Raw genomic sequence first — 24,650 nt, forward strand, 5'->3', positions numbered from 1 at the left:
AATGAAGAAAACAAAAGCTTATGTTAACAGCTGATAATCCCCTTCGGAAATGGCTTTGCTGACACACAGCAGATAAATAGGGATCTTTGTTGATTTAAACTTGCCTTGCTAATGGAATTGACATTTGAATTGACACTAAATCTATTTGGTCCTGCTCAAGAAGACAATACAATAAATTTGGAAGCTTCACTTTTTGATTTTAAAATTACAAGTCTTTGCTTGTATTCTCAAACTGCATCAGGAACACTATCCACAATTGAAGCATAAAAATAATCATATGTAGATTTTAATTTAATGATACTTTGTATTCATATTACATCTCTACTGTACTGAAATATCCAAGGTGCCTCAGCATTACCAAATATGAGGACAGTTAACAAAGAGCTTAGTCAAAGATAATCAATGAGCAAAGATAACAAATGAGGAAAGAAAAACAGAAAGGCAGAAAGGAATTCCAGACTTTAGGTTTTTGGCAGATCAATGCACAGCTGCCAGTGGTGGACTGACTAAATTCAGCATTGCCCAAGTGGCCATAATTGCAGGAGCAAAGATATAGCCCAGCTATTTCTAGGGATGGAGGAAATTGCAGAAAGCAGGAGAGGTAAAGGCAATGAGAGATTTGAAAACAAGGATAAATATTTTAAAATGGAGACATTTCTAAAATGGGAGCCAATGTAGAGCACAAGCACAACTGTGAAAAGTAAACGGTACTAAGGATGCAGACAGTGGAGCTTTTGGTCACCTTACATTCATGAAGGGCAATGAGCATTTTATGTTGATTGACAAGTCTTAAATTTCTGCTGGAGCTATTTGTTTTAATCACTACTATAGATTTTAGAAAATTTAGATGCATGGGCTTAATAAATGCTAATTATAAAGATCTGTATTTTTTAAAAAATAACAAAGGATAAGAATTAGTTGTTAGTAATCAGTTTTGTCATGCACTTTATCATTCAGATCTGATCCATCCTAGTAATTCAGAAGGGTAAACAAGGTAATTAGGAAGTGGCAGGCTTATTCGTCTAATGCCAGTGTGAGGAAGTTATTAGACCATTATTAAGGAGAGAGTGGCTGAGCATTTGGACAAATTTGAATTAACAAAGAACTAACATGAATTTATAAAGGGGTAAAAATGTTCTGCCTAATGAACAGAGTTGAATTTTTTGAGGTGGTATGGAAGCACATTCAGCCATACAGTGCTCTGGTTGGACCCCCTGTAGAACACTGCAGTTTTGAGTATGGTAATTTAGGAAGACAACGCTGGTCTTGACTATATGCAGTACAGATTTAGAACGTGTATTCACAGAGTGATATGACGTTTAAAAGGCTTAAATTATGCAGACAAATTGCACAAATTGGGCTTTTATTTTCATGAATCTAGAAGATTAATGGATAAATTAACTTGTCTTTTTAAGATAGTAGGAAAGCAGTGGAGGAAGAAAATGCAAAAACTTCAGATAACGATTAGAAGGCTGCACATATGGATCATAAAACTGGCATAGACCTGTTAGTTAAATAACTTCCTTTATGAAAAGCTATGAAATATTATTAAAGATTTCTATGATAGGGCAAGAGAAGGAGTATAACCTTTAAATAATGTTAGAGGAATACAAAACCTTTACACAAGCATTGAAAAGAAAAACAAACAATTACAGATGGGGAAATCAGAAACAAAAACAGAAATTGCTGGGAAAGCCTGAAGAGTTTCTTCAGCCATTTCTGTTTTGCTTCACACAAAGATATTGGACATCTAAACTGTACCACAGAAAGCTAATGAAACTATGTCATTTGAAAATTGCAAAAGCTGAGACTGATAGATTTTTGTTAAGCAAGGGCATTAAGGGCTACAGATTCAAATTTGGTAAATTGAGTCAAGATATAATGTAGAGATGGGACTAACTTGAGGGACTGAATTGCTTGTTGCTGCATAGAAGAGCCAGAGGCATGGAGATGTACTCTAAAAGCATCAGTGTTGAGATATCATTACTTAATTACAGCGAGCCAAGTGTATATTTATAGTTTTTGATTATAAATGCTGGAGAAAGAGTACAGGTTTTGGGCAAGTGTGGTAAAAAACATTTTAGTGAATAATGTTTTGTATAAAAAGGGAAAATAATTTCCTCAGGACTTGTTAAAATTATAATTGCAGAGTCACACCTTATGGTTGATACCATAGAAGGACTGGTCACCATTGAAACCCCATAGCTGAGCATAAAAGCAAAAGTTCTGAGACATACTCAAAGGAATTTTCTGTGGCCCCACATACATTCTCCTTTCTTTCAGCCCTCCTCTTCTATGGCTGTCCTAATTCTAAGAATGGAATATATGCTGCTCAAGTAAATATGGAAGTGGAAAACAGTAAAAGAGAGCATCAATAAATAACAACAATTGTTCATTGCTGTCTGACAAAAAGAAAACAGGAAAGGGGTCCTGACTGACTAACTAACAATAAGGACAGTATTAGATCTATGGAAGCTGCACAGAAACTGGTCAATAAAAGAAAAACTAGCAAAGGAAGACAAAGGGATTGATTAAAAACAGGAAAGTAAAGTATCAGAGTAAGCTTGCATGGAACATACAGATTGTAAAACCTTCTATAGGTTTGTGAAGGCAAAAATATTAGTTACAATGTATTTAGGTCCCTTACAGGCAGAAACAAAAGATGTTATAATGGGGAGCAAAGAGATGACAAACCAATTAAATCCATATTTTGGTTCTATCTTCACAAAGGAAGAAATAAATAATTTCCAAAAATACTGGGGAATGCAGGGTCTAGTGAGAGGGAAGAACTAAAGGAAATCAGCATTAGAAGGGAAATGGCATTGGGGAAATTGATATAAGAATAGAGATTGTACTAGCTTCTAGTGGACTATTCACTGGAGCTTAGAAGAATGAGGGAGTATGCTATAGAAACATGTAAAATTCTAACAGGAATAGATGGGATAAATGCAGAAAGAATGTTCCCAATGACTCGTGAGTCTAAAACCAGGGAGTCACAGTGTAAGGATATGGGCAAGGCTATTTAGGGCTGAGATGTGAGAAATTCTTTCACCTAGAGAGTCACGAGACTCTGCCATAGGCAGCAGTTGAGACCAAAGTATTAACTGTTAGATATAGTTCTTTGAGCTAGAGGGATCAAAGGAAAGGAGGTGAAAGCAGCAATGGGTTACTGAATTGGATGATCAAACATGATCATATTGAATGGCAGAGCTGACTCAAAGGACTGATGGCCTACTCCTGCTTCTATTTTCTATGTTTCTATGTATTCTTAGCAATCGATACATTAAAAAGGTTTTAAATTGCACTAATGCTTGAGCCTAAGTTGATAAACGGAGTTTCTATAACATTTCTAAACATGAATATATATTTTGAAAACAGGAAATTTCTTTTCTCATGAAGACAATTTCGAAATAACTTGAAAATATCTCCTTAACTTTAAATTGACAATGAACTGTAGATATATTTCGTCCTTGGTTTATGACTTCCCGATTAATTATTTTTCTATCTATAGCACAATGAGTTTTATGCCTGGAGTTTATCATTAGGACAAAGAGTCCACTGAAGTAAAAATAATATGTTGATTGTGTGGGGCTTATATAGCTAATTATTCAATTAAGTAAAGATTGAAAGTACCTTAAGAGGTATGTTTAGCGGTGGGGTGCATTTAGTCAGGTGAGGGGATGATTGGATGGGTATCTATGACTTCTCATCTCTGCCCCAGTTGACGCTAGGCTGAGAAGGCTTAGAGATAGCCTTCTCTCCCTCCTGCTAATTGAAGCCCTTAACTGAGATAGTACACTGGAAATTAAGTCCTTCTATTCCTGGAGGCATGACAAAATTTAAAATATTTTAAAAGAAATATGCAAAATCCCCAAATTACCTGAATTTCAGACCCAAGTTGAAAGGAAGCACAGACTAGATTTCTGTACTTAACAAGAAGTCACCATATCTTACAGGGCATGAGATTCTAGCTTCAGGTAAACAATTAAACTGAATTAAATAAATCTACAAATTAAAACTCTCAATCCCTGTTAAACTTCCCCTTATACACACAAACAAAAAAAAATGGCTGGACGGAAAACAGGTCATCTTTGTTTACAAGATCTTTTGGTTTAGTTCTTGCTGATCTGAAGATTTCTCCTCAACTTTCCTTCTTCTGAATGCTTCCACTGCTTTGCAAGAGGCACAGGGTGGCTAGCTCACTTATGAAAGGTTTCTGACTGATCCAATTGAAAGACACAGCTTGAAACATGTATTAGAAGCTGATTTTCTTCATGTTTAAAGTGGCTTACTGCAGATTTTTGACTTCTGCAGATCTGTTGGTTTCTTTTCTGGTCTGAATTAGTTTAGCTCTGTCTGGGCTTATGGCCTAATCTGTTCAGTTAACTGACAACATAAGCAATGTCTTGTTGGCAGGCAGAGTACTTTTGTCAATGATAACTGAACCCTTGTCCACAAACCAATCAACTTCACTTGTAAACAAATCTTGGCTCCAGTTTGTCTGCACATTGCTGGAACCCCAAAGCTACAGAAACATGGTTTACAAACCACATCAAGTTTCTTGATTTCAAACTATACAGCTACCCTTGTAAATGCAGGTCTTAACCAATTCTCTCTCACTTCACACTGTGGTTTTAAATAAGCACAAAAATTAAATGGCGTTTAAACAATGTCCAAATAAGGGTCTCGCCCCCTCCTCCTTAGATGCTGGTATTCAACCTTTTTGCGTTATTCACATGCTGCCATGGGCAGTCCTTCATTATCAGGCACTGGGTGTCTGGTTCATAGAATGGCATCAGGAAAGGAGGTTAGAGACAAAAAAAATGCAGATGCTGGAATCCAAAGTAGACAGGCAAGAGGCTGGAAGAACACAGCAAGCCAGGCAGAATGATGAGGTGGAGAAGTCGATGTTTTGAATGTAACCCTTCGTTAGGACTGGGGGTGGGTGTAGGGGGAGCTGCAGATAAAAGGGCTGGGCAGGGTGGTGAAATGGGTATAGGTAAAGACAAGCAGAGGGTACGATCTGGTTGGTCAATGAGGGGAATGGTAGTGGCAGGGAGGAGTGGAAGGGAAGGGCTGGGAAGGGAGTCGGTGGGTTATTTGAAATTGGAGAATTCAGTATTGAGTTCTCTGGGCTGTAGGTGCCCAGGCAAAAGATGAAGTGTTGTTGCTCCAATTTGCAGTGTGGTTCATTGTGGCAATGGAGGAGGCCAAGGATAGTCATGTTGGAAAGGGAGTGGGAAGGGGAATTAAAATGGACGGTGACTGGAAGGTCTGGTTGGCCCCTGCGAGGGCCACACTGAGAGACACACTTAGATCTGAACCTCCTTCCCTGCAATTACCAACCCATCCTTACTCACCTGTGGCAGGAGTCCCTCACTAGGTTTCCTGTGCGTGCATTGCTAGAACTGCTATCACTCTTCTGGCGCAATACACAGTTGCAAGCCTCGACCAGCTGGCAGCTCTTGATGGGTGATGGATAACTTAATCCCAGGGAGGCCTGCTGCTGGCCATTAACACTTTGGACCATCCCCAAAGCGGGCTGTATTATGTTCTCCAGCTGGCAGCAAGGCACCAGGTGCTCAGATTAAATTTTGCCCATGATTTTTACTAGCATTATAAATTCAAATATTTTTCATAAATTCACAAGCAATTGACAAACCGTCATATCTTGCCAAGAAATAAAAATAGAACTTCATAATCTGTGAATGAAAAATATATTAGAAATAGTACAACCTTCCATTGCATATTTCATGTCCTGTGCAAAAAGGTTCCACATCACTTCTGCACTTATCTTTCCCACATTCAGTTCTTGTGGAAACCTAAAATAAAGAGAACACATGACTCAATTAAATGCTAAAAATGTGATAATACATTAAACTTTTTCATTTTATTAATTATGGCGAGTTTCACAATTATGAATGAAAATTTATATATCTCCATTTTTAGCATTACCTACCTCCACAGGAATTTAAGAAGCAGACACCAATTCTACTTAATTAATGAGCTAGCATACATGAACAAAAATGTAGATAGAAAAAGGGAAAATGTACATTTGTTTTATCTCATTACTCCTCTTTTTTTTTCTTTCCTCTGTAGTAAGCACTACTTTGTGCTGAAAAACAGCTCATATGTTAACCACTTCCTGCTACCTGAGCCAACTGGCAGAATTTATAAGAACATAAGGAATATCAATGTACACATTGATATGATATTCCTGAAAGACAATTGCCAGATTTTAAACCCAGCAAATGAACTGTTGAGATTTTCTGGGTTATTGGTGTTGCTTGAAGGTTTAGTTTCTATTTCAATAACCACAAAGGTAAAAGGTTCCACAGATCAAGAATCTTCCAGCTGGGGAACATGTATGTATTGAAATTAATTACACTACTAGATAGATATCTGGAAAGGTATGTAGGAGATCAGAGGGCAGGGAGCCTCGGCACAGTGTGATGCCTAGCTAAGGCATTGCGAGGGCTAAAATAAAACATAACGAATGCAAACTTATTTATGAACAGCTCAGGTCAAGGTGAGACATGAGCCATTTAGCTATACAAACATACAAAGCAACAATAATGTTGTAAAGTAGAAACTTCTTTAATGCTCTGAGGAAATAACTGTTGCAATTGGAAACATTTGCATTTTCAAGGGACATGGTTGCTGAACATGGGCTCGATAAGAGCTTGATTAGCCTTACAATGGAAGTGTTTATTCTCGCCAGGCACTGTCTAGCCTCCAAATGAGATGTCAATACTGTACATGCTTTGTATGGTTTATGGCCATGTGACAATTTGCATGCCCGAGTAATAAGCATAACTGGTTCAAGCATAAAAGGTTCAAGATGGCAGCGGAGTATCAGCAGTGTGTGGGCTCCTGCCCAGAGCTCATCGGTTCTATCCACTTTTACATATTTTTCCCCCTTCCTTCATAGCTTTTTAAAATTTTAATCTACTTACCTTCTGTGAAGAGAACGAGCCCAACGTGGGGAATGATAGTGAGAGCACACAGGGGAGAACGAGTGAGTAATGCAGAGGAGGGAGAGACCCCAATGTGGGAGAGATTGAGCCCATCACTGCGCAAAAGAGGTTTGCCACAACTGCGGCAAGAGCAGGCAGCCTGATGTCTCCCAGCAATTGTGGAGGTAGCGAGGGTGGTGGATCGAGCACAACATAGGGGAGATCGAAACCTTGTGGGGAGTTTGAACCCAGCATGAATAAATACTTAAGGGCTGCAGTGTTGAATTTTTAATTTTGTTTCTTTATTTATCTACTTTGTGCCTAAGATTTTGTACCTTGGTACTTTGGTACCTAAGATGGAGCCAGGACATCATACAATTTTCATTGTACTCCTGCATTCCTGTACTTGAGTATCTGTGACAATAAAATCAAATTCTAATTCTAAAGTATACAAGTATGTACTAAGGGCTTGGGAGTTTGTAATTACTTTCACTTCTGAGAAATTGAAGAAGTGATGAGGAAACTAACATGGAGAAAAAAGTGATGAATGATCACTTTCCACATTGATTAAATAGCAGCCCCCCCATGAGACAGAGGGAATAAGTTATGCCTAACCTCTTTGAGCTTAGGGATTTATTCAGAGAATCATAGAAGAGCAGAAAGAGGCCACTTGGCCCATTGAGTCCGCACCGACCCTCTAAAGAGCAACTCACCCAGATCTGCAACTCCGCTTTTTTTTAAACTATGGCTAATTACCTAACCTGCACATCTTTGGTCTGTGGCGGGAAACCAGAGCATCTGATGAAAACCCATGCAGACGCAGGGAGAATGTGCAAACTCCACAGATTCACCCATGGCTGGAATTGAACCCAGGTTCCTGGCACTTTGAGGCAGCACTTGTAGCCACTGAGCCATCAAGCCATCAACTCTACAAGGAGAAGGAAAATGATTTGAGGCACCTGGATGAAATGATGAACAAAGGGCTCTGGGCCTCAGGAAAGGGGATTTGGCTACTAGTTAGGAATACTAACCAAAGCCCGACTGTGAAAGACTGCTGCTGCATCCGTAACATGTTTCAACACAATTTCTTTGCTGCATTCTGGGATGAGAGAGAAAGATATACTAGGCATAAAGCACTTCCCATTGTGTGTTTGCAAGCCAATATCTATGTCACTTAAAACCTCTTGTGATCTGTCTTGTATCTGGTTTTCAAGTAATTTGCTGTTTACTATGTCATAACTGTTTTCTTTCTGTTTTCTTTGCCTTCAGATGATATTCAATCTGTATCTGAAACTTTTTTTTTGTGCATAATATTTGCATGTTTGAATTTGGATTATAGGGCATTAATGATTAGCTAGTCCTATTTGCAAAACCAGGCTTAATACTTTGCTTTGTTATAGACAAAAGAACTGCACATGCTGGAATCCAAGGTAGACAAGCAGGAAGCTGGAAGAACACAGCAAGCCAGGCAGCATCAGGAGATAGAGAAATCAATGTTTCAGGTATGACCTTTCTTCAGGACTGGGGGTGGGTGTAAGGGAAGCTACAGATGCGGCGGGAGGGGGTTGATTGTAGAGATAGGTGAACACAAATAGAGGGTATGACCTGGTTGGATGATGGGAGGAATGAATCAGGTTAGTAGCTGGAAGGGTTGGTGAGAGGAATGGAAGGCAGGGGGAGGGGCTGGGAAGGGAGTCGGGGATAGAAAGTGAGGTCATTTGTAATTGGAGAACTCAATGTTGAATCCTCTGGGCTGTAGGCTGCCCAGGCAGTAGATGTGGTCTTCATCCAATGTGTGGTCTGATTCGCTGTGGCAATGGATGAGGCCAAGGATGGTCATGTCGGAAAGAGAGTGGGAAGGGGAAATAAAATGGGTGGTGACTGACAGGTTAGGTCAGCCCCTGCAGGGAGCACCAGACATAGTAAACTAGGTTGCAGGAGAGGCAGGTGAACCTCTGCCTTACCTGGAAGGACTATTTGGGGCCCTGGATGGAGCTGAAGTTGGTGGGGGTGGGGGGAAGAGGGTGGAGTGCTGGCAGGTTTTGCATCTTTTACGGTTGCAGGGGAAGGTACCTGGGAGTTTGGTGGGGGGGGAAATTGTTGTGGAGAGTGGCGGAAACCAAGGATTGATCAAAGGAAACTCTCCTTATGGAAGGCAGAGAGGGGTGGGAGTGGAAGATGTTCTTGGTGGTGGGATCTAATTAGAGTTGGTGGAAGGGTGATATATTGGATGCAGAGACTGGTGGTTGGTAGCTGAGGACAAGGAGAACCCCATCTTTATTGCATTTGAGGGAGGGGATTTGAGAGCAGTTGAGCAGGGAATGGAGGAGGTGCGCTGGAGGGTTGTCTGGATGACAAGAGGGGGAGGATTCACGTTTTTCAAAAAAAGGGGACATCTGGGATGCCTGGGAGTGGAATGTCTTCTTCTCTGAGCAGATTTGGCAGAGGCAGAGGAATTGGGAGAACAGGATAGAGTTCATGCAAGATGTTGAGTGGGAGGCAGTATAGTCCAGGTAGTCATGGGAGTCTGTAGGTTTATCGTAAATGTCCATCTGGAGACTGTCACCGGAGATGGAAATGGAGAGGTCAAGAAAGGGAAGAGAGGTATCTGAGATGGACCAAGTGAATTTGAGGGTCCGGTGCACATTGTGGGCGAAGTTTATGAACTGCTCCTGTTCAGCCTGGGTACAGGACAGTGTACTAATGCAGTCATCGATGTAATGGCAGAAGGGTTGGGGCACAGTTTGATGTAGCCGACAAGGGGGCAGGCATAGCTAGGGCCCATCCAAGTGCCCATGGCCATTCTCTGGATTTGGAGGAAATGAGGAGAGTTAAAGTAAAAGTTATTAGGGTGAGAATTAGTTCGACAAGGCAGAGGAAAGTATTTGTGGAAGGAGACTGGATGGGTCTGTTGGAGAGGTAGAAGCTGAGGGCCTGAAGGCCATCCTTGTGGGGTATGGACGTGCAAAGGATTATATATCCATAGAGAAGATAAAGCACTGGGACCAGAAAACTGGAAGTTATTAAAGAGGTAGAGGTCATGGTTAGTATCACGGATGTAGGTGTCTGAAACAAGGGGGAGAGGATGGAGTGGAGATAGGATGAGATATGTTCAGTCGGGCAGGAGCATATGGAGATGATGGGTCAGCTGGGGTAGTTGGACTTGTGGATCTCGGGGAGCAGGTAGAACTGGGCAGTACCTCACAGTCTGAGCTCCTAGTCACTGTCTATTTTTGTTCCCCTCCCCACTCCCTTTCCAACCATTCTTGGCCTCCACCATTACCACAACAACTCAGACCGCAAATTGGAGGAACAACACCTTATCTTTCACCGAGGCAATCTACAACCTGGAAGACTCAACATTGAGTTTTCCATTTTCAAATAATCTCCCTTCACAGCCCCTCCCTGCTCTCTTTCATTCCTCTGACTGACCTTTCCAGCTACTAACTGGATTCATTCCTCCCATCGACCAATCAAGTCATACACTCTACTTGTGTTTACCTATCCCTACCTCACCTCACACCCCCACCGACTTATCTGCAGCTCCCCTTACACCCACCCCCAGTCCTGAAAAAGAGTTACACCCGAAACATTGACTTCTCCACCTCCTGGTTACTTGGCTTGCTGTGCTTTCCCAGCCTCCTGCTTGTCTGCTGGTAAGGGCTTTATGAGGTCCTCTAGGGCAGCAACACCCGCACATGTGGATATAAAAGGAAAAGGTTGGTGGGGACAGTGGGTGTAGATCAAGGAGTATGGAAATAAGGACTAACCAGTGGCAATCAGCAGCTGCTATGTTCTTACTTTGTAGGACCATGGAAAGTGCAGTACTGTTGATTTTGTCTGTCAACTACAAGTGCTGAAGGAACCAAGTCCTTGATGAAGAGACGCAGCAAGTCTGTACTCTAAGAATGCAAATTATGCCACTTGCAATCAGGAACGTGGAGTGTTAAATTTTACGGTTAACACACAAGCCAGTTGGGAATAGGGAACAGCGGTGCCTGAAGTTGTAAAGCATAATAATGAAGGTTTCCAACATTCTTGAAACAGTAATACAAAAATCTATTGTCAGTATGATCCACTGTAGGTTAAACTTTATAATCCCTATAACAGCTGTATTCAGTTACTTGTGTTGGATTAAATACTATTCAAGTTATTTGTTGTCAGCTTGTCTAATGCACAGCCAATCTGAAAGGTAACTGCAGTCTCATGTTCTGGATCACCTGCTCAGTGTTTGTAATCCGAATGAGAGAAACTGCTAAACTCAAGTTATTAAGTGGACACCAGCATATTGGCCAGCTATACAACTGAACTATGTCACCAGTCACAAGTCAGTTGTAACCCTTAATTTAAAGGAAAAGAACTTTGAACTGCACAATTAATTGTGTAGAGTCAGTCATATTTATTAATAAATTACACCTGTTAGCTATAATGACTTAAATAACTTTGCTTCATTCAATATTCAAATTGATTTGCTATCATTTTGCTTAAATTCAAAACAGGATTATGGCAGATAGCAAATTGTCACAGGCTTCACTGTACCCAAATATATGACCCAGAGTTAATCCCTCCTGATTGGATCTTGCTGGCTGGTGCAGAGAATCTGTTCACATCTGTGAAATTAGGAGGTATAGCTAGTAGGTTTGCAGATTACACCAAAATTGAAGGTGTAGTGGACAGCGAAGAAGGTTACATCAGAGTACAATCGGATCTTGATCAAATTGGCCAATGGGCTGAGGAGTGGCAGATAGAGTTTAATTTAGAAAAATGCGAGCTGCTGCATTTTGGAAAAATAAATCAGAGTGGGACTTATACACTTAATGGTAAGGTCCTAGGCAGTGTTACTGAACCAAGCGACCTTGGATGGCAGGTTCATAGTTCGTTACAAGTAGATTCGCAGGTAGATAGGATAGTGAAGAAGGTATTTGATATGCCTTCCTTTATTGGTCAGAGTATTGAGTACAGGAGTTGGGAAGTCATGTTGTGGCTGTACAGGACATTGGTTAGGCCACTTGTGGAATATTGCATGCAATTCTGGTCTCCTTTCTATCAGAACAATGTTGCGAAACTTGAAAGGATTCAGAAAAGATTTGTAAGGATGTTGCCAGGGTTGGAGGGTTTGAGCTATAGGGAGAGGCTGAATAGGCTGAGGCTGTTTTCCCTGGAGCGTTGGAGGCTGAGGGGAGACCTTATAGAGGTTTGAAAATCAAGAGTGGCATGGATAGGAGAAACAGACAAGATCTTTTCCCTGGGGTGTGGGTGTCTAGAACTAGAGGGCATAGGTTTAGGGTGAGAGGAGGATGAGCTGTCAGAGGAAGTGTGTGGAGGCTGGTACAATTACAGCATTTAAAAGGCATCTATGAATAGGAAGGGTTTAGAGAGATATATGGGTCAAGTGCTGGCAAATGGAACTAGATTAGGTTGGGATATCTGGTTGGCATGGACAAGTTGGACTGAACACTTTTTTTTCTGTGCTGTACATCTCTACGACATCCCATATGAACAGGGATGAGAGCTGTGTATGGTTTTAGTAGCACTCTAAATCGCACCCTTTAAATTTTCATTGACTGACATAAGTAGATGCAAGTGGCATGCATTGGGAGAGAAGGAATACGGCATGACCACTAGCAAGCCTTAATGCCTGCTTCCACCCCAGGCCCCAACAGCAATCACGTCAGTGACTATTAATATTTGGCATGAAGTCAGAGAACACAGTTGGCGGCTTCAGCTCACTGCTAACTATGAACAGTCTCCCTGTTGCTCAGCACCAAAAAACATCTCAAGGTACAATCCATAGACACTAATTCAGCCCTACAAAATTGCTACACTTCCTCTTTTTTTCTCCCCCAGCGAGAATCACTAGTTTCCACTCCCCAGTAACCCATTTGGCCACTCGTGGAAATCATCTTTCACTATTTAGCCACAGTAAGATCGACAAGTTTCACTTTCAATTGGCTGCTCCCCTCTCACTGTCACATCCACTCAGCACTGTGCAGCTATTGTTGTTGTTATTGCTGCTGCTGCTCCAACTCCTGGTTCTGTGCAACATACTGAGACACACAGTTTGCTAACATTGCAGATGGAGTGTTAATGGAGTATGTATATATGCATAGTCAAGTTCAGACTTATGGCAGCAGATACTGATTGGGAGAAGATTAGGGCACGTACATAAAAAGCAGCAAAGAGGTTTGGTGTGCACTGGGAACTTCCCTACCTCTGGGACAGATGGTCCAGATTCAAAACCCACCTACCCTGGAGGTGGTTGAACTGGTTGATTTAAAAAATATAGAAGAACCAATATCCATTGTCTTTGGAATGGAAATGTAGCCTGCACTGTTGCATTGATGTTATGATCATAATAAAAAATAGACCATCAATACTAAACTTTCCATCATCTGATAGTCATACTCAAGAATTTTCATTAACTAAAATTGGATTTAAGATCAAATACTGACCTAAGAATGGATGCTATGATACCAAACAAGATCAAGCCATGCTCAAGAAATTAAAACTAAACAAGAATCAATTTAGGCTGAAACTAACAATCATAAAAGGTATAGCAGCTCAGATCTGAAACAGAAAGGTGTCAAGCAACTAGGTGAAAATACACATTGGAGATGAAAGGCTCACTGGAAAGAGAGAGTGCAACCATTATCTGGTAGGGTTTAGCTGAGATACCTAAAGACCAAATGAACTAGATAGCAGGTGATGGTTAAATGATAATTAAGGGATAATTGGGAAGCACTACAAATAATCAGCTGTGTTCGGGAAATCGAGGTTTGTTCATTATATTGTATCAGTTGTGTGACACTATAATCTTGTACTATAAATTCTGTGTCTTATGATTCTGCCCCACTCACTACCTGACAAAGGAGCAGCGCTCTGAAAGCTAGTACTTCCTAATAAATCTTTTGGACTATAACCTTTTGGTGTTGTGATTTTTAACTTTATCCACCCCAGTCCAACACCGGCACCTCCTCATTATGGAGTTTATGATGTGTGAGTTAAAAATAAACTCTGACTACAAGTGTATATGACCAAACTCTTAACCTCTGGTATTTAACACTTGACTCTAAAACATGCAGTAAACTTTATTTCAAAAATTACTTTTGAGTAAGTGAGCAGTGACAAGGAAAGTTGGAGAACACTCTCTCTCTCAGCCTCATAGTAGGGTGTACCAAGAATTTACTATAAACTCAAGTATAACTGAATTAACTGAAGAGAAAGCTAAGAAAAGCCAGGAGGGGATGTGAGAAGTCTTCGGCAGGTATGATCAAGGAAAACCCTAAAGCTTTCTATAGGTATGTCAGGAATAAAAGAATAACTGGAATAAGATTAGGGCTAGTCAAGGACAGGAGTGGGAATTATGCGTAGAGTCCAAGGAGATAGGAAAGGCGCTAAATGAATATTTTTTGTCAATTTTTCGTCAGCATTCATACAGGAAAAAGACTATGCTGTCAAAGAGAATACTGAAATACAGGCAATTGACTAGATAGGATTGAGGCTCATAAGGAGGTATTAGCAATTTTGGAAAGTGTGAAAATAGATAAGTCCCCTGGGCTAGATGGGATTTATCCTAGGATTCTCTGGGAAGCTAGGGAGGAGATTGCAGAGTCTTTGATTTTGAACTTTAGTGCTGTTATTGTCTACAGAAATAGTGTCAGAAGACAGGAGGATAGCAAATGTTGCCCCCTTGTTCAAGAGGGGGAGTAGCGACAACCCTGGTAATTATAGACCATTGAGCCTTACTTCGGTTGTGGGTAAAGTGTTGGAAAGGATTATAAGAGATAGGATTTATAGTCATCGAGAAAAGAATAATTTGATAGTCAACGTGGCTTTTTGAAGGGTGGGTTGAGCCTCACAAACCTTAGAGTTTTTTGAGAAGGTGACCAAACATTTGGATGAGGGCAAAGTTGTTGATGTGGTGTATATGCATTTCAGTAAAGCGTTTGATAAGGTTCCCCACAGTAGGCTATTGCAGAAAATACACAGGCATGGGATTGAGGGTGATTTAGTGGTTGGATCAGAAATTGACTAGCTGAAAGATGACAAAGGATGGTGATTAATGGGAGATGTTCATCCTGGAGTTCAGTTACTAGTGGTGTACCGCAAGGATCTGTTTTGGGGCCACTGTTGTTTATCATTTTTATAAATGACCTGAATAAGAGCATAAAAGGATGGGTTAGTAAATTTGCAGATGACACTAAAGTCGGTGGAGTTGTAGATTGTGCAGAAGGATATTGCACATTACAGGGGGACGTAGATAAGCTGCACAGCTGAGCAAAGAGGTAACAAACGGAGTTTAATTTGGAAAAGTGTGAGGTGATTCACTTTGGAAGGAATTACAGGAATACGGAGTACTGGGCTAAAATAAGATTCTTGGTAGTGTGGATAAGCAGAGAGATCTCAGTGTCCATGTAAATAGATCCCTGCCACCCAGTTTGGGTGTAGACAATAGACAATAGGTGCAGGAGTAGGCCATTCAGCCCTTCGAGCCTGCACCGCCATTCAATATAATCATGGCTGATCATTCCTAATCAGTATCCTGTTCCTGCCTTATCTCCATAACCCTTGATTCCACTATCTTTGAGAGCTCTATCCAACTCCTTCTTAAATGAATCCAGAGAGTGGGCCTCCACTGCCCTCTGGGGCAGAGCATTCCACACAGCCACCACTCTCTGGGTGAAGACGTTTTTCCTGAGCTCTGTCCTAAATGGTCTACCCCGTATTTTTAAGCTGTGTCCTCTGGTTCGGCACTCACCCATCAGTGGAAATATGTTTCCTACTGCCAGAGTGTCCAATCCTTTCATAATCTTATACGTCTCAATCAGATCCCCTCTCAATCTTCAAAACTCAAGGGTATACAAGCCCAGTCGCTTCAGTCTTTCAGTGTAAGGTAATCCTGCCATTCCAGGAATTGACCTTGTGAACCTACGCTGCACTCCCTCAATAGCCAGAATGTCTTTTCTCAAATTTGGAGACCAGAACTGCACACAGTACTCCAGGTGTGGTCTCACCAGGGCCCTGTACAGCTGCAGAAGCACCTCTTTGCTTTTATACTCAATTCCTCTTGTTATGAAGGCCAGCATGCTATTAGCCTTCTTCATTACCTGCTGTACCTGCATGCTTGCCTTCAATGACTGGTGTACAAGAACACCCAGATCTCTCTATACTGCCCCTTTACATAAATTGATTCCATTGAGGTAGTAGTCTGCCTTCCTGTTCTTGCTACCAAAGTGGATAACCATACATTTATCCACATTAAACTGCATCTGCCATGCATCTGCCCACTCACCTAACTTGTCCAGGTCACCCTGTAATCTCCTAACATCCTCATCACTTTTCACCCTGCCACCCAGCTTTGTATCATCAGCAAATTTGCTAATGTTATTGCTGATACCATCTTCTATATCATTAACATATATTGTAAAAAGCTGTGGTCCCAGCACAGATCCCTGCGGTACCCCACTGGTCACTGCCTGCCATTCCGAAATGGAGCCGTTTATCACTACCCTTTGTTTCCTATTAGCCAACCAATTTTCAATCCAATCTAGTACTTTGCCCCCAATACCATGCACCCTAATTTTACTCACTAACCTCCTGTGTGGGACTTTGGGTGTATTAGGTTTAATTGATTTTCGGAGCCATGAGGTCATGTTGCAGCTGTACCAATCTCTGGTGCGGCTGCTCTTGGGAGTATTGTATACAGATCTGGTCGCCGCATTATAGGAAGGATGTGGAAGCATTGGAAAGGGTGCAGGAGATTTACCAGGATGTTGCCTGGTATGGAGGGAAGGTCTTATGAGGGAAGGCTGAAGGACTTGAGACTGTTTTCGTTAGTGGGAAGAAGGTTGAGAGGTGACTTAACAGAGATATACAAGATTAAATTAGATTAGATTCCCCACAATATATAAACAGGCCATTTGGCCCAACAAGCCCACACCGTTCCTCCGAAGAGTAACCCATGCCCCTACCCTATATTTACCCCTGATGCACCTAACACTACCGGCAATTTAGCAGAACCAATTCACCCAACCTGCACATCTTTGGATTGAGAGAGGAAACCAGAGCACCTAAAGGAAACCCACGCGGACAGAGGGAGAATGTGCATCTGCACACAGTCACCCAAGGTGGGAATCAAACCCGGATCAGCAGTGCTAACTACTGAGCCACCCCGCCGCCCACGGTGATTAGAGGATGGTGATCAGAGAATTAGATAGAGTGGACAGTGACAGCCTTTTTCCTTGGATGGTGATGGCTAGCATGAGGGGACTTATCTTTAGATTGAGGGGGGATAGATATAGGCCAGATGTCAGAGGTTCTTTACTAAGAGAGTAGTAAGGGCATGGAATGCCCTACCTGCAACAGTAGTAGCCTCGCCAACTTTAAGGCCATTTAAATGATCATTGGATAAACATATGGATGATCATGGAATAGTGTAGGTTTCAGATTGGTTTCGCAGGTTGGCACAACATTGAGGGCTGAAGGGCCTGTACTGCGTGTATTGTTCTATGAAAGCTTTGCTACTGAAGAAATGAGACAACTAAACAATCCTAAATCAAGTTATTGTGAAGTTAACTTCCTTTACCTTCCTGTCTGTACTAGATACCTTTCTTCTTCATCTTGTTACTTGTATTAGATGTTAATTTTATTTTTTCTTGGTGGCTAATAAAATTCTTTTTACTTTCACTTAAGAAAACCTTATGATTTGGCTTCTGATTGAGTTAATTACATTTTAATTGGAGTGTGATAGCTACATGATAAAAGAGAAACAAAAATGTGTCGTAAATGACTCAGTGTAGCTTAAAATGAGGGAGCAGGGCTCTTGTGGCATTGTGGTAGCATCCCTCCCTCACAGCCAAAAGGCCCAGGTTCAAGTTGTGTGTAAAAACATTTCTGAACAGGTTGATTAAAACTACCTAAAAGAGGGGATTTGATTTCTTCTCCTCACCTAATTGCAACAGTAAGCCTAGCTATCCTTCAGAACAGCTCTTGCTTCTACTTTTGCCAGATGGATGTTTATTAGATTAAAACTATTCTCTACCATCCCTCTGGTCAAGAGCTCTTATTTGCCATCTTTTTGCAACTATTCCCCATTCTTCAGTCTCCATCGTTCCTCTAGCCATTCACAAAGGCACCTTGCATTGATTTCAGAGATATTCCTCCTAACAAGTCATGATTGTAGTCAATTTTTCTTTTACAGATTTCAGCAGTGGCCAACCATGGAAAGACTCAAATCCTGTCATTAAAATTGTTGCAGTTTAATCATCTCTAACTCCTAATTACAGGCTGACAGAAATTATTACACTTCATGCAAGTCTTAGTCAACGTAAGCATTCTGTAATGTTAAATAGCTGATCTCTCAGGATGCTGGAGGCAACATTTCACATTCATAACCTCAATTCTGGAAAAATCATTGGAAGGCATATCTGCAAGGGATCGTGTTTAATATGAGGGAGATGGAGACCAGTTGGAGGAACTGCTCAAGCATTCTAGATAGCTTTTTCAGTTAGGGCCACTTTTTGATGGCTAGTAGAAAATTAATGATCTAACTGAGAAGGAAGATATCAGTTACACTATTCCAGAACACAATGAACGCAACATGTTTGTCAGTTACAATCACCTTCTCTTCAATGTGCTGCAATGTTTCAGGAGATTGCAATTAATGTTCATAATGTTCTGCTGACTTGAGGCAACTAAACTAAATCTGAAAATGCCTCTTTACAGATTAACTTCATGGATCTAATAGAAAGTCTCACATGATCTACCATCTTTTTTTTCACGCAGCTGCCATCAGCCCATCGTGGTCTGCCTGCTGACACTTCACTTGAACTGCATCTCATGAAAGTGTAGCATATTAACACTATCTACATTCTGCTCAAAACAGAAGCAGTTCATAGCACAAGTCAAAGATTAGAACTAGATTGAGTCATTTTTGACCTTTTAAAAGAAAGGTGATTTCAAAGTATAACTTAGATTTGTACACATTGGCAATAACAGATGGGAAATAAATAGCATTTTGACCTGGTTATGTTTGGTGAAGGACCTTGTGAGAATTCTGAATTAAAAACACAACACAAGTGGATGTTGTTGCTGTTGATCAATAGATTAAAACATTAAGCAATTAATTATAAGGATAGCTGATCAATTCCCTTGAAAAAGTTAATTATTGTTGCAACTGAAGGCCAAAAGAACTGAGTTAAAAGCCCTTTATTAACATATTTAAGAGAGAAAAAAAAAATCACACATTTTCCCTGAAGTGGCAAATATTCAAATCACAAAACCTCTAATCTTTAGTTGAAAGACAATTAAACAACTACTTGAAGATGCAACCCATGAACTGGATTTTATAACATGTATAAAGCAACACTTCAGTGGGTTTAAAAACAATAAAAATGACAAATGAGTAGATGCTTACTGATTGAGGCAATGTGTATATGAATTCTTGTCCTCTTCTATGATTGAAACAATGAGTGTTATAAGTTTGGACCAAAAGTCTAAATTTCTAATGCTTGGCCCTTGTTCCTCTGGAGGGACTTCAGCTTTTTTATTCTGTTGGATGAAAAAAAGTAGGTTACTGTTTTTGTTGGGCACAAAAAAAATCCTTTTTTTGTCCTTAGCTGATTACCAACTTGAAAATATCCACCAACCAAAAGATTTATTCTGATCTGTGTTTCATTACAGTGCTAATCTTGCCTACTTCTATCCCATTGATGATGGTTAGTTTTAAGTATCAGATTTCTTCCCCTATTCTATATCTGAAAATATGCTGCAGTGAAACCAGAATTGCCTCTTGCACTGCAATTCAAAATTATTTTCACAAATCAAATGTCATATTTTGTAAGTAGTACTGACTATTCATTGTATAATTACACTGTAATCTATAATGCTTATCAAAGAATATTTTCTCACTTGCCCATATTTCATCAGCAAATTAGAATATTTATACTTTATTAAAAGGCTCTGCAGCATGTATTTCTTAAGTGATTGAGTTTTTTTTTGCAAGTACCAAATTTTGTCATGTGACACAAGGATACGGATACCAAAACTTGCAGTTTAGAAAAACAAAATAAGTTTTACAGATCTTAGGTTTGTTAACATGATTGGAATATAAAAAGTGACAACATGCAAGTTGTACAATAATTCAATGCTCAATATTTTATTGTAAACCATTCAAAATAGATGTTAACAGTTTAGTTTACAGACTACACTTATTATAATTTTACAAAACAGATTTAACAAAAATTATTATAGACTTACAACATGCTCCGCTGTTGAAAGTTAAGATACTTATCTGCTTATTGTTAAGAAATTATCAATTTTGGAGACATATTTATCATACAAGTAAGGTTCAGAGGTTATGTCATTGTACAGGTTTAGATAGGAGTACATGCATAGATCTTTTTTTCCTGTAACAAATATAAGACTTAAGAAAGATTCATTGTATACTTCTAAGATAGTTGACAGGTGTCAGTGTGTCTGTAGAGTTTGATCTATGTTCTCAACTGGTTTAATACATTAAACCAGAAAGAAGATACTCAAAGATGCCTACTTTGTCTGTTCCAAAATGAATTAAGTACACTACCAGAAAGATGAATTAACAAGCAAGACACTCCAAGATACTGGTTTCTAAAGGGCTGTGAATTTTCTATTATTTCTAAGCAAAACTAAATTAAGTCTGTAGGTCATGTCACCACAATCTTCGAATATGGAGGCCAGCTATTGTTCATAGATGATAATTTTGTTATGTACATTTTTCCAAAATAACCCAGCATTTTAAAGAGAATGTTACAGTAAATTAGTTTTAATTTAATCCAAGTGTAGCCATTATGCTAATTCTGTCATGTTGCAAAGTATGAACAGAGTTGGAAGAATCCATTTCCTCTCTTATCAATTAGGTCCCATTACATCATAAACTGTGTGTGTCAGGAAAAGACAACAACAAATTAAACCTAAAGGTTGTGTATCAAATTACAATAAAGGGATCCCTGTTGAATTTTCAATTTTAAATAATTTCACGAAATGTCTAAGCAGGATGTGAACTTACTGGATCTGTTTGATATTCTCGACTGTACAGTTCATGGCAGTTATTGAAGATATACTCATAAGTGGAATTCAGACAAGCCTTTACACAATCTTTCACAACTTGACTTGCCCGTGGCGGGCTCTGCAGTTCCTGAACCTAAGAGAGAATGAAACATCTTGAAACATTACAAAATCATAACATGTTGTTCTGTACTTTCTTAATACTTCCAAAAGACACCAATCTCTCAATGTAACACTGTACTTATATATGAGTAACAATTTTTTTAGTTTTGTATAGGTTTCTCAGCTACATTTTACTTCATTTTAGGGAACCAATAAATGCTATCCTACAGTTGAAAAACAAATAAATCTTCAATCCATGTTTTCTATGGACTGCCCCGATGTTTGATTGTGTCGTCAAGAAATTAGGATGCACAATAGGACCTCTGAAAATGATTACACATTTGAATCAGAGATCATTTCACCCATCTTCTATTTAATATTCTCTCCCACTCAAATGTTCTTAATCTACATGGAGTCTATATACATTCGACCCCCTTAAAATATCTATTTTCTTCTTAATGTTCACCTTGGATTTTCAAAGTTTAGATACTATCTATACAATTTAAATAATTATGTATTTTTATAATACAACAGGCAAAGATGCATGTGTTATGTTCCAGTATGTCAGCATAACTTCAAAACATGTGCACAATATTATCAGTATCAAAAAGCATATGACCACTGGGTATAAAGATCTCATACTCCATTTTGCCTTGGTCCACTTAAAGCATGATGCCATCTTTAGCAGCTTTATGAATGACGTTCCCTCCACCATGAGGTCAGAAGTGGGGATACAAACTGATGGTAGCACAATATTCTACATAACTTGTGACTCCTTAGATTCTAAAGCCAGGATGTACAAATCTCACATTGTCGTTTGACATTCAATGGCACTGCCATTGTTGAATCGCCCCACTATCATTTACCAGAAACTAAACTGGACTAGCTATATAAATACTACAACAAAAAGTGGGAATTCTGCAAAAGCCAACTCTCCTCCTGACTCCCCAAAACCTGCCCGCTAGCTACAAAGCACAAGTCAGGAGAGTGATGAAATATTCCCACTTGCCGGGATTAGCGCAGCTCCAAATACACTCAAGAACCCAGACACCATCCATGTCAGAGTAACCTTCTTGATTGGCACCATATCCACAAACATTTAATTTCGACACCACCAACATTCAGTAGCTGCAGTGTGTACCAGTGCATTACATAAACTCACCAAGACTCCTTAGACACCAAAAATCACAGGGAGGAAGTTACTAGAAACTCTGGTATGCCTCCTCTCACCTTCTCAGTCTCTGCTGTACATACTATTGGTTGAAATAAAATTTAAACAAGTAGAAGGAAACAGAAAACATCAGTCACCACCTCCAAAAGGGATTGCTTCAGTAACGACTAAAAACTGAAGGTGGTGAATGGGAGGAAAACATTACCTTTTGTTAATTCCCTGTATCCTTCTGTTTTGAGTGAACTTTAATTGTAATGTACTTGAGATTCCAACCAGTTAAAACCATGAAAAGTAAAGTGCTCAGCAATTATTTCTCCCAAGATCACATCTTTCAGCCTTTACTGCACATCTATTTTCAAATTCCCAGCTGCTGACATTTTCATTCTATAAATTGTACATTTGGACTGTACCTACTGAATCCCCAGTTATTTTTAGAATTGCTCAGAGCCAGGTGCAACTTAGTACAGTATACTGCAAAGAAACAAGAAATAAACAGCAGGATCTACCCAGGATACTGCACCTCAACTGATGGAAATTGAGAAGGAGACAGTGAACATGTTATTGATTTAGATTGAATCAAGTGGGAAGGACAATTGCAAAGCACTTGCTCTTGTGTAAAGATAACCACCTATCTGTTAGGAAAAAATGCATATGTTTCTCATACAAAGTCCTTATATTAAGTTGTTAAAATGTGCTAAGGGACATATCAAGTAGGTTCACTTGGGCCTATTCGTCCACGTAAGTCCACAGTTAAAACTTCAGAGTTTTGTTGTTGCTGTGGTCCTACCTGCTTTACAAGTCCTATGGGAAGCTCTTCCTATTCATCAGACCAAAAACTCAAATACCAAGGCAGTAAGAGTGGAATCAAAGGTTAAGAATTCTGCAGCAAGTAACTCAACTCCTGGAAAGATAGCAAGGACGCCTACGTGTGGAAGCGCAGGAGATGGGGGGGAAGATACTAAACAAGTATTTTGCATCAGTGTTTTCTGTGGAGAAGGATATGGAAGATCTAGAACGTGTGGAAATAAATAGTGACATCTGAAAAATGCCCATATTACACAGAGATGGTGTTGCTGGATGTCTTAAAATGCAAAAAGGTGAATAAATCCCCAGGACCTGATCGGGTGTACCCAGAACTCTGTGGGAAACTAGGGAAGTGATTGCTAGACCCCTTGCTGAGGTATTTGCATCATCAATAGTCACAGCGAGGTGCCAGAAAACTGGAGATTGGTTAACGTGGGGCCATTACTTAAGAAAGGTGGTAAGGAAAAGTCAGGGAACTATAGACTGGTGAGCCTGGCATGGGCCGTGGACAGGTTGTTGGAAGGAATCCTGAGGGACAGGATTTAACATGTATTTGCATAGGCAAGGACTGATTAGGGATCGTCAACATGGCTTTGTGCATGGGAAATCATGTCTCACTAATTTGGAGTTTTTTTGAAGGAGTAACATAGAGGATTCATGAGGACAGAGCAGTGGAAGTGATTTATATGGACTTCAGTAAGGTGTTCGACAAGGTTCCTCATGGTAGGAAGATTAGATCACATGGAATGTAGGGAAAACGAGCCAGTTGGATTCAGAACAGGCTCAAAAGTAGTGGTGGAGAATTGCATTTCAGACTGGAGGCCTGTGACTAGTAATGTGCAACAAGGCCCGTTGCTTTTCATCATGTATACAAATGATTCAGATATGAGCATAGGTGGTATGGTTAGTAAGTTTGCAAATTTGGAGGTGTAGTGCACAGCAAAGAAAGTTACCTCAGAGTACAATGGAATCTTGATCAGATGGGCCAATGAGTGGCAGATAGACTTTAATTTAGATAAATGTGAGATGCTGCATTTTGGAAAAGCAAATCAGAGCAGGACTTATACACTTAATGGTAAAGTCCTGGGGAGTGTTGCTGAACAAAGAGACCTTGTAGTGCAGGTTCATAATTCCTTGAAAGTGGAGTCGCAGATAGATAGGATAGTGAAGAAGGCGTTTGGTATGCTTTCCTTTATTGGTCAGTGCATTGAGTTTAGGAGTTGGGAGATCATGTTGCAGCTGTACAGGACATTGGTTAGGCCACTTTTGGAATACTGTGTGTAATTCTGGTCTCCCTGCTATAGGAAGAATGTTCTGAAACTTGAAAGGGTTCAGAGAAGATTTACAAGAATGTTGCAAGGTTGGAGGTTTTGAGCTATAGAGGCTGAATAGGCTTGGGCTATTTTCGCTCGAGCTTTGGAGGCTGAGGGGTGACCTTATAGAGGTTTATAAAATCATGAGGGGCATGAATAGGGTAAATAGATGAGGTCTTTTCAACAAGATGGGAGAGTCCAAAACTAGAGGGCATAGGTTTAAGATGAGAGGGGGAAGATTTAAAAGGCACTCACACAGAA

General features: G+C 40.1%; 1 protein-coding gene across 9 annotated transcripts in view; it reads right to left on the reverse strand.

The window, feature by feature from the left end:
- LOC122565310 (protein unc-13 homolog A) overlaps nucleotides 1-24,650 on the reverse strand; it is a 431,554-nt gene that overhangs the window by 104,494 nt on the left and 302,410 nt on the right. For all 9 annotated transcript variants that reach the window (XM_087976053.1, XM_087976052.1, XM_087976055.1 and 6 more), the window contains 3 exons: nucleotides 21,001-21,135; nucleotides 19,372-19,505; nucleotides 5,737-5,822 (listed from right to left, as the gene is read on the reverse strand). In XM_087976053.1, coding sequence (XP_087832179.1) covers nucleotides 5,737-5,822; nucleotides 19,372-19,505; nucleotides 21,001-21,135 — 355 coding nt within the window. The remainder of the gene's footprint in view (nucleotides 1-5,736; nucleotides 5,823-19,371; nucleotides 19,506-21,000; nucleotides 21,136-24,650) is intronic.

Source organism: Chiloscyllium plagiosum, unplaced genomic scaffold (genome assembly GCF_037043375.1).
Source record: "Chiloscyllium plagiosum isolate Xiang-an unplaced genomic scaffold, Cpla_swu_hap1 HiC_scaffold_28, whole genome shotgun sequence".
In the NCBI taxonomy this organism is placed as follows: Eukaryota; Metazoa; Chordata; class Chondrichthyes; order Orectolobiformes; family Hemiscylliidae; genus Chiloscyllium; species Chiloscyllium plagiosum.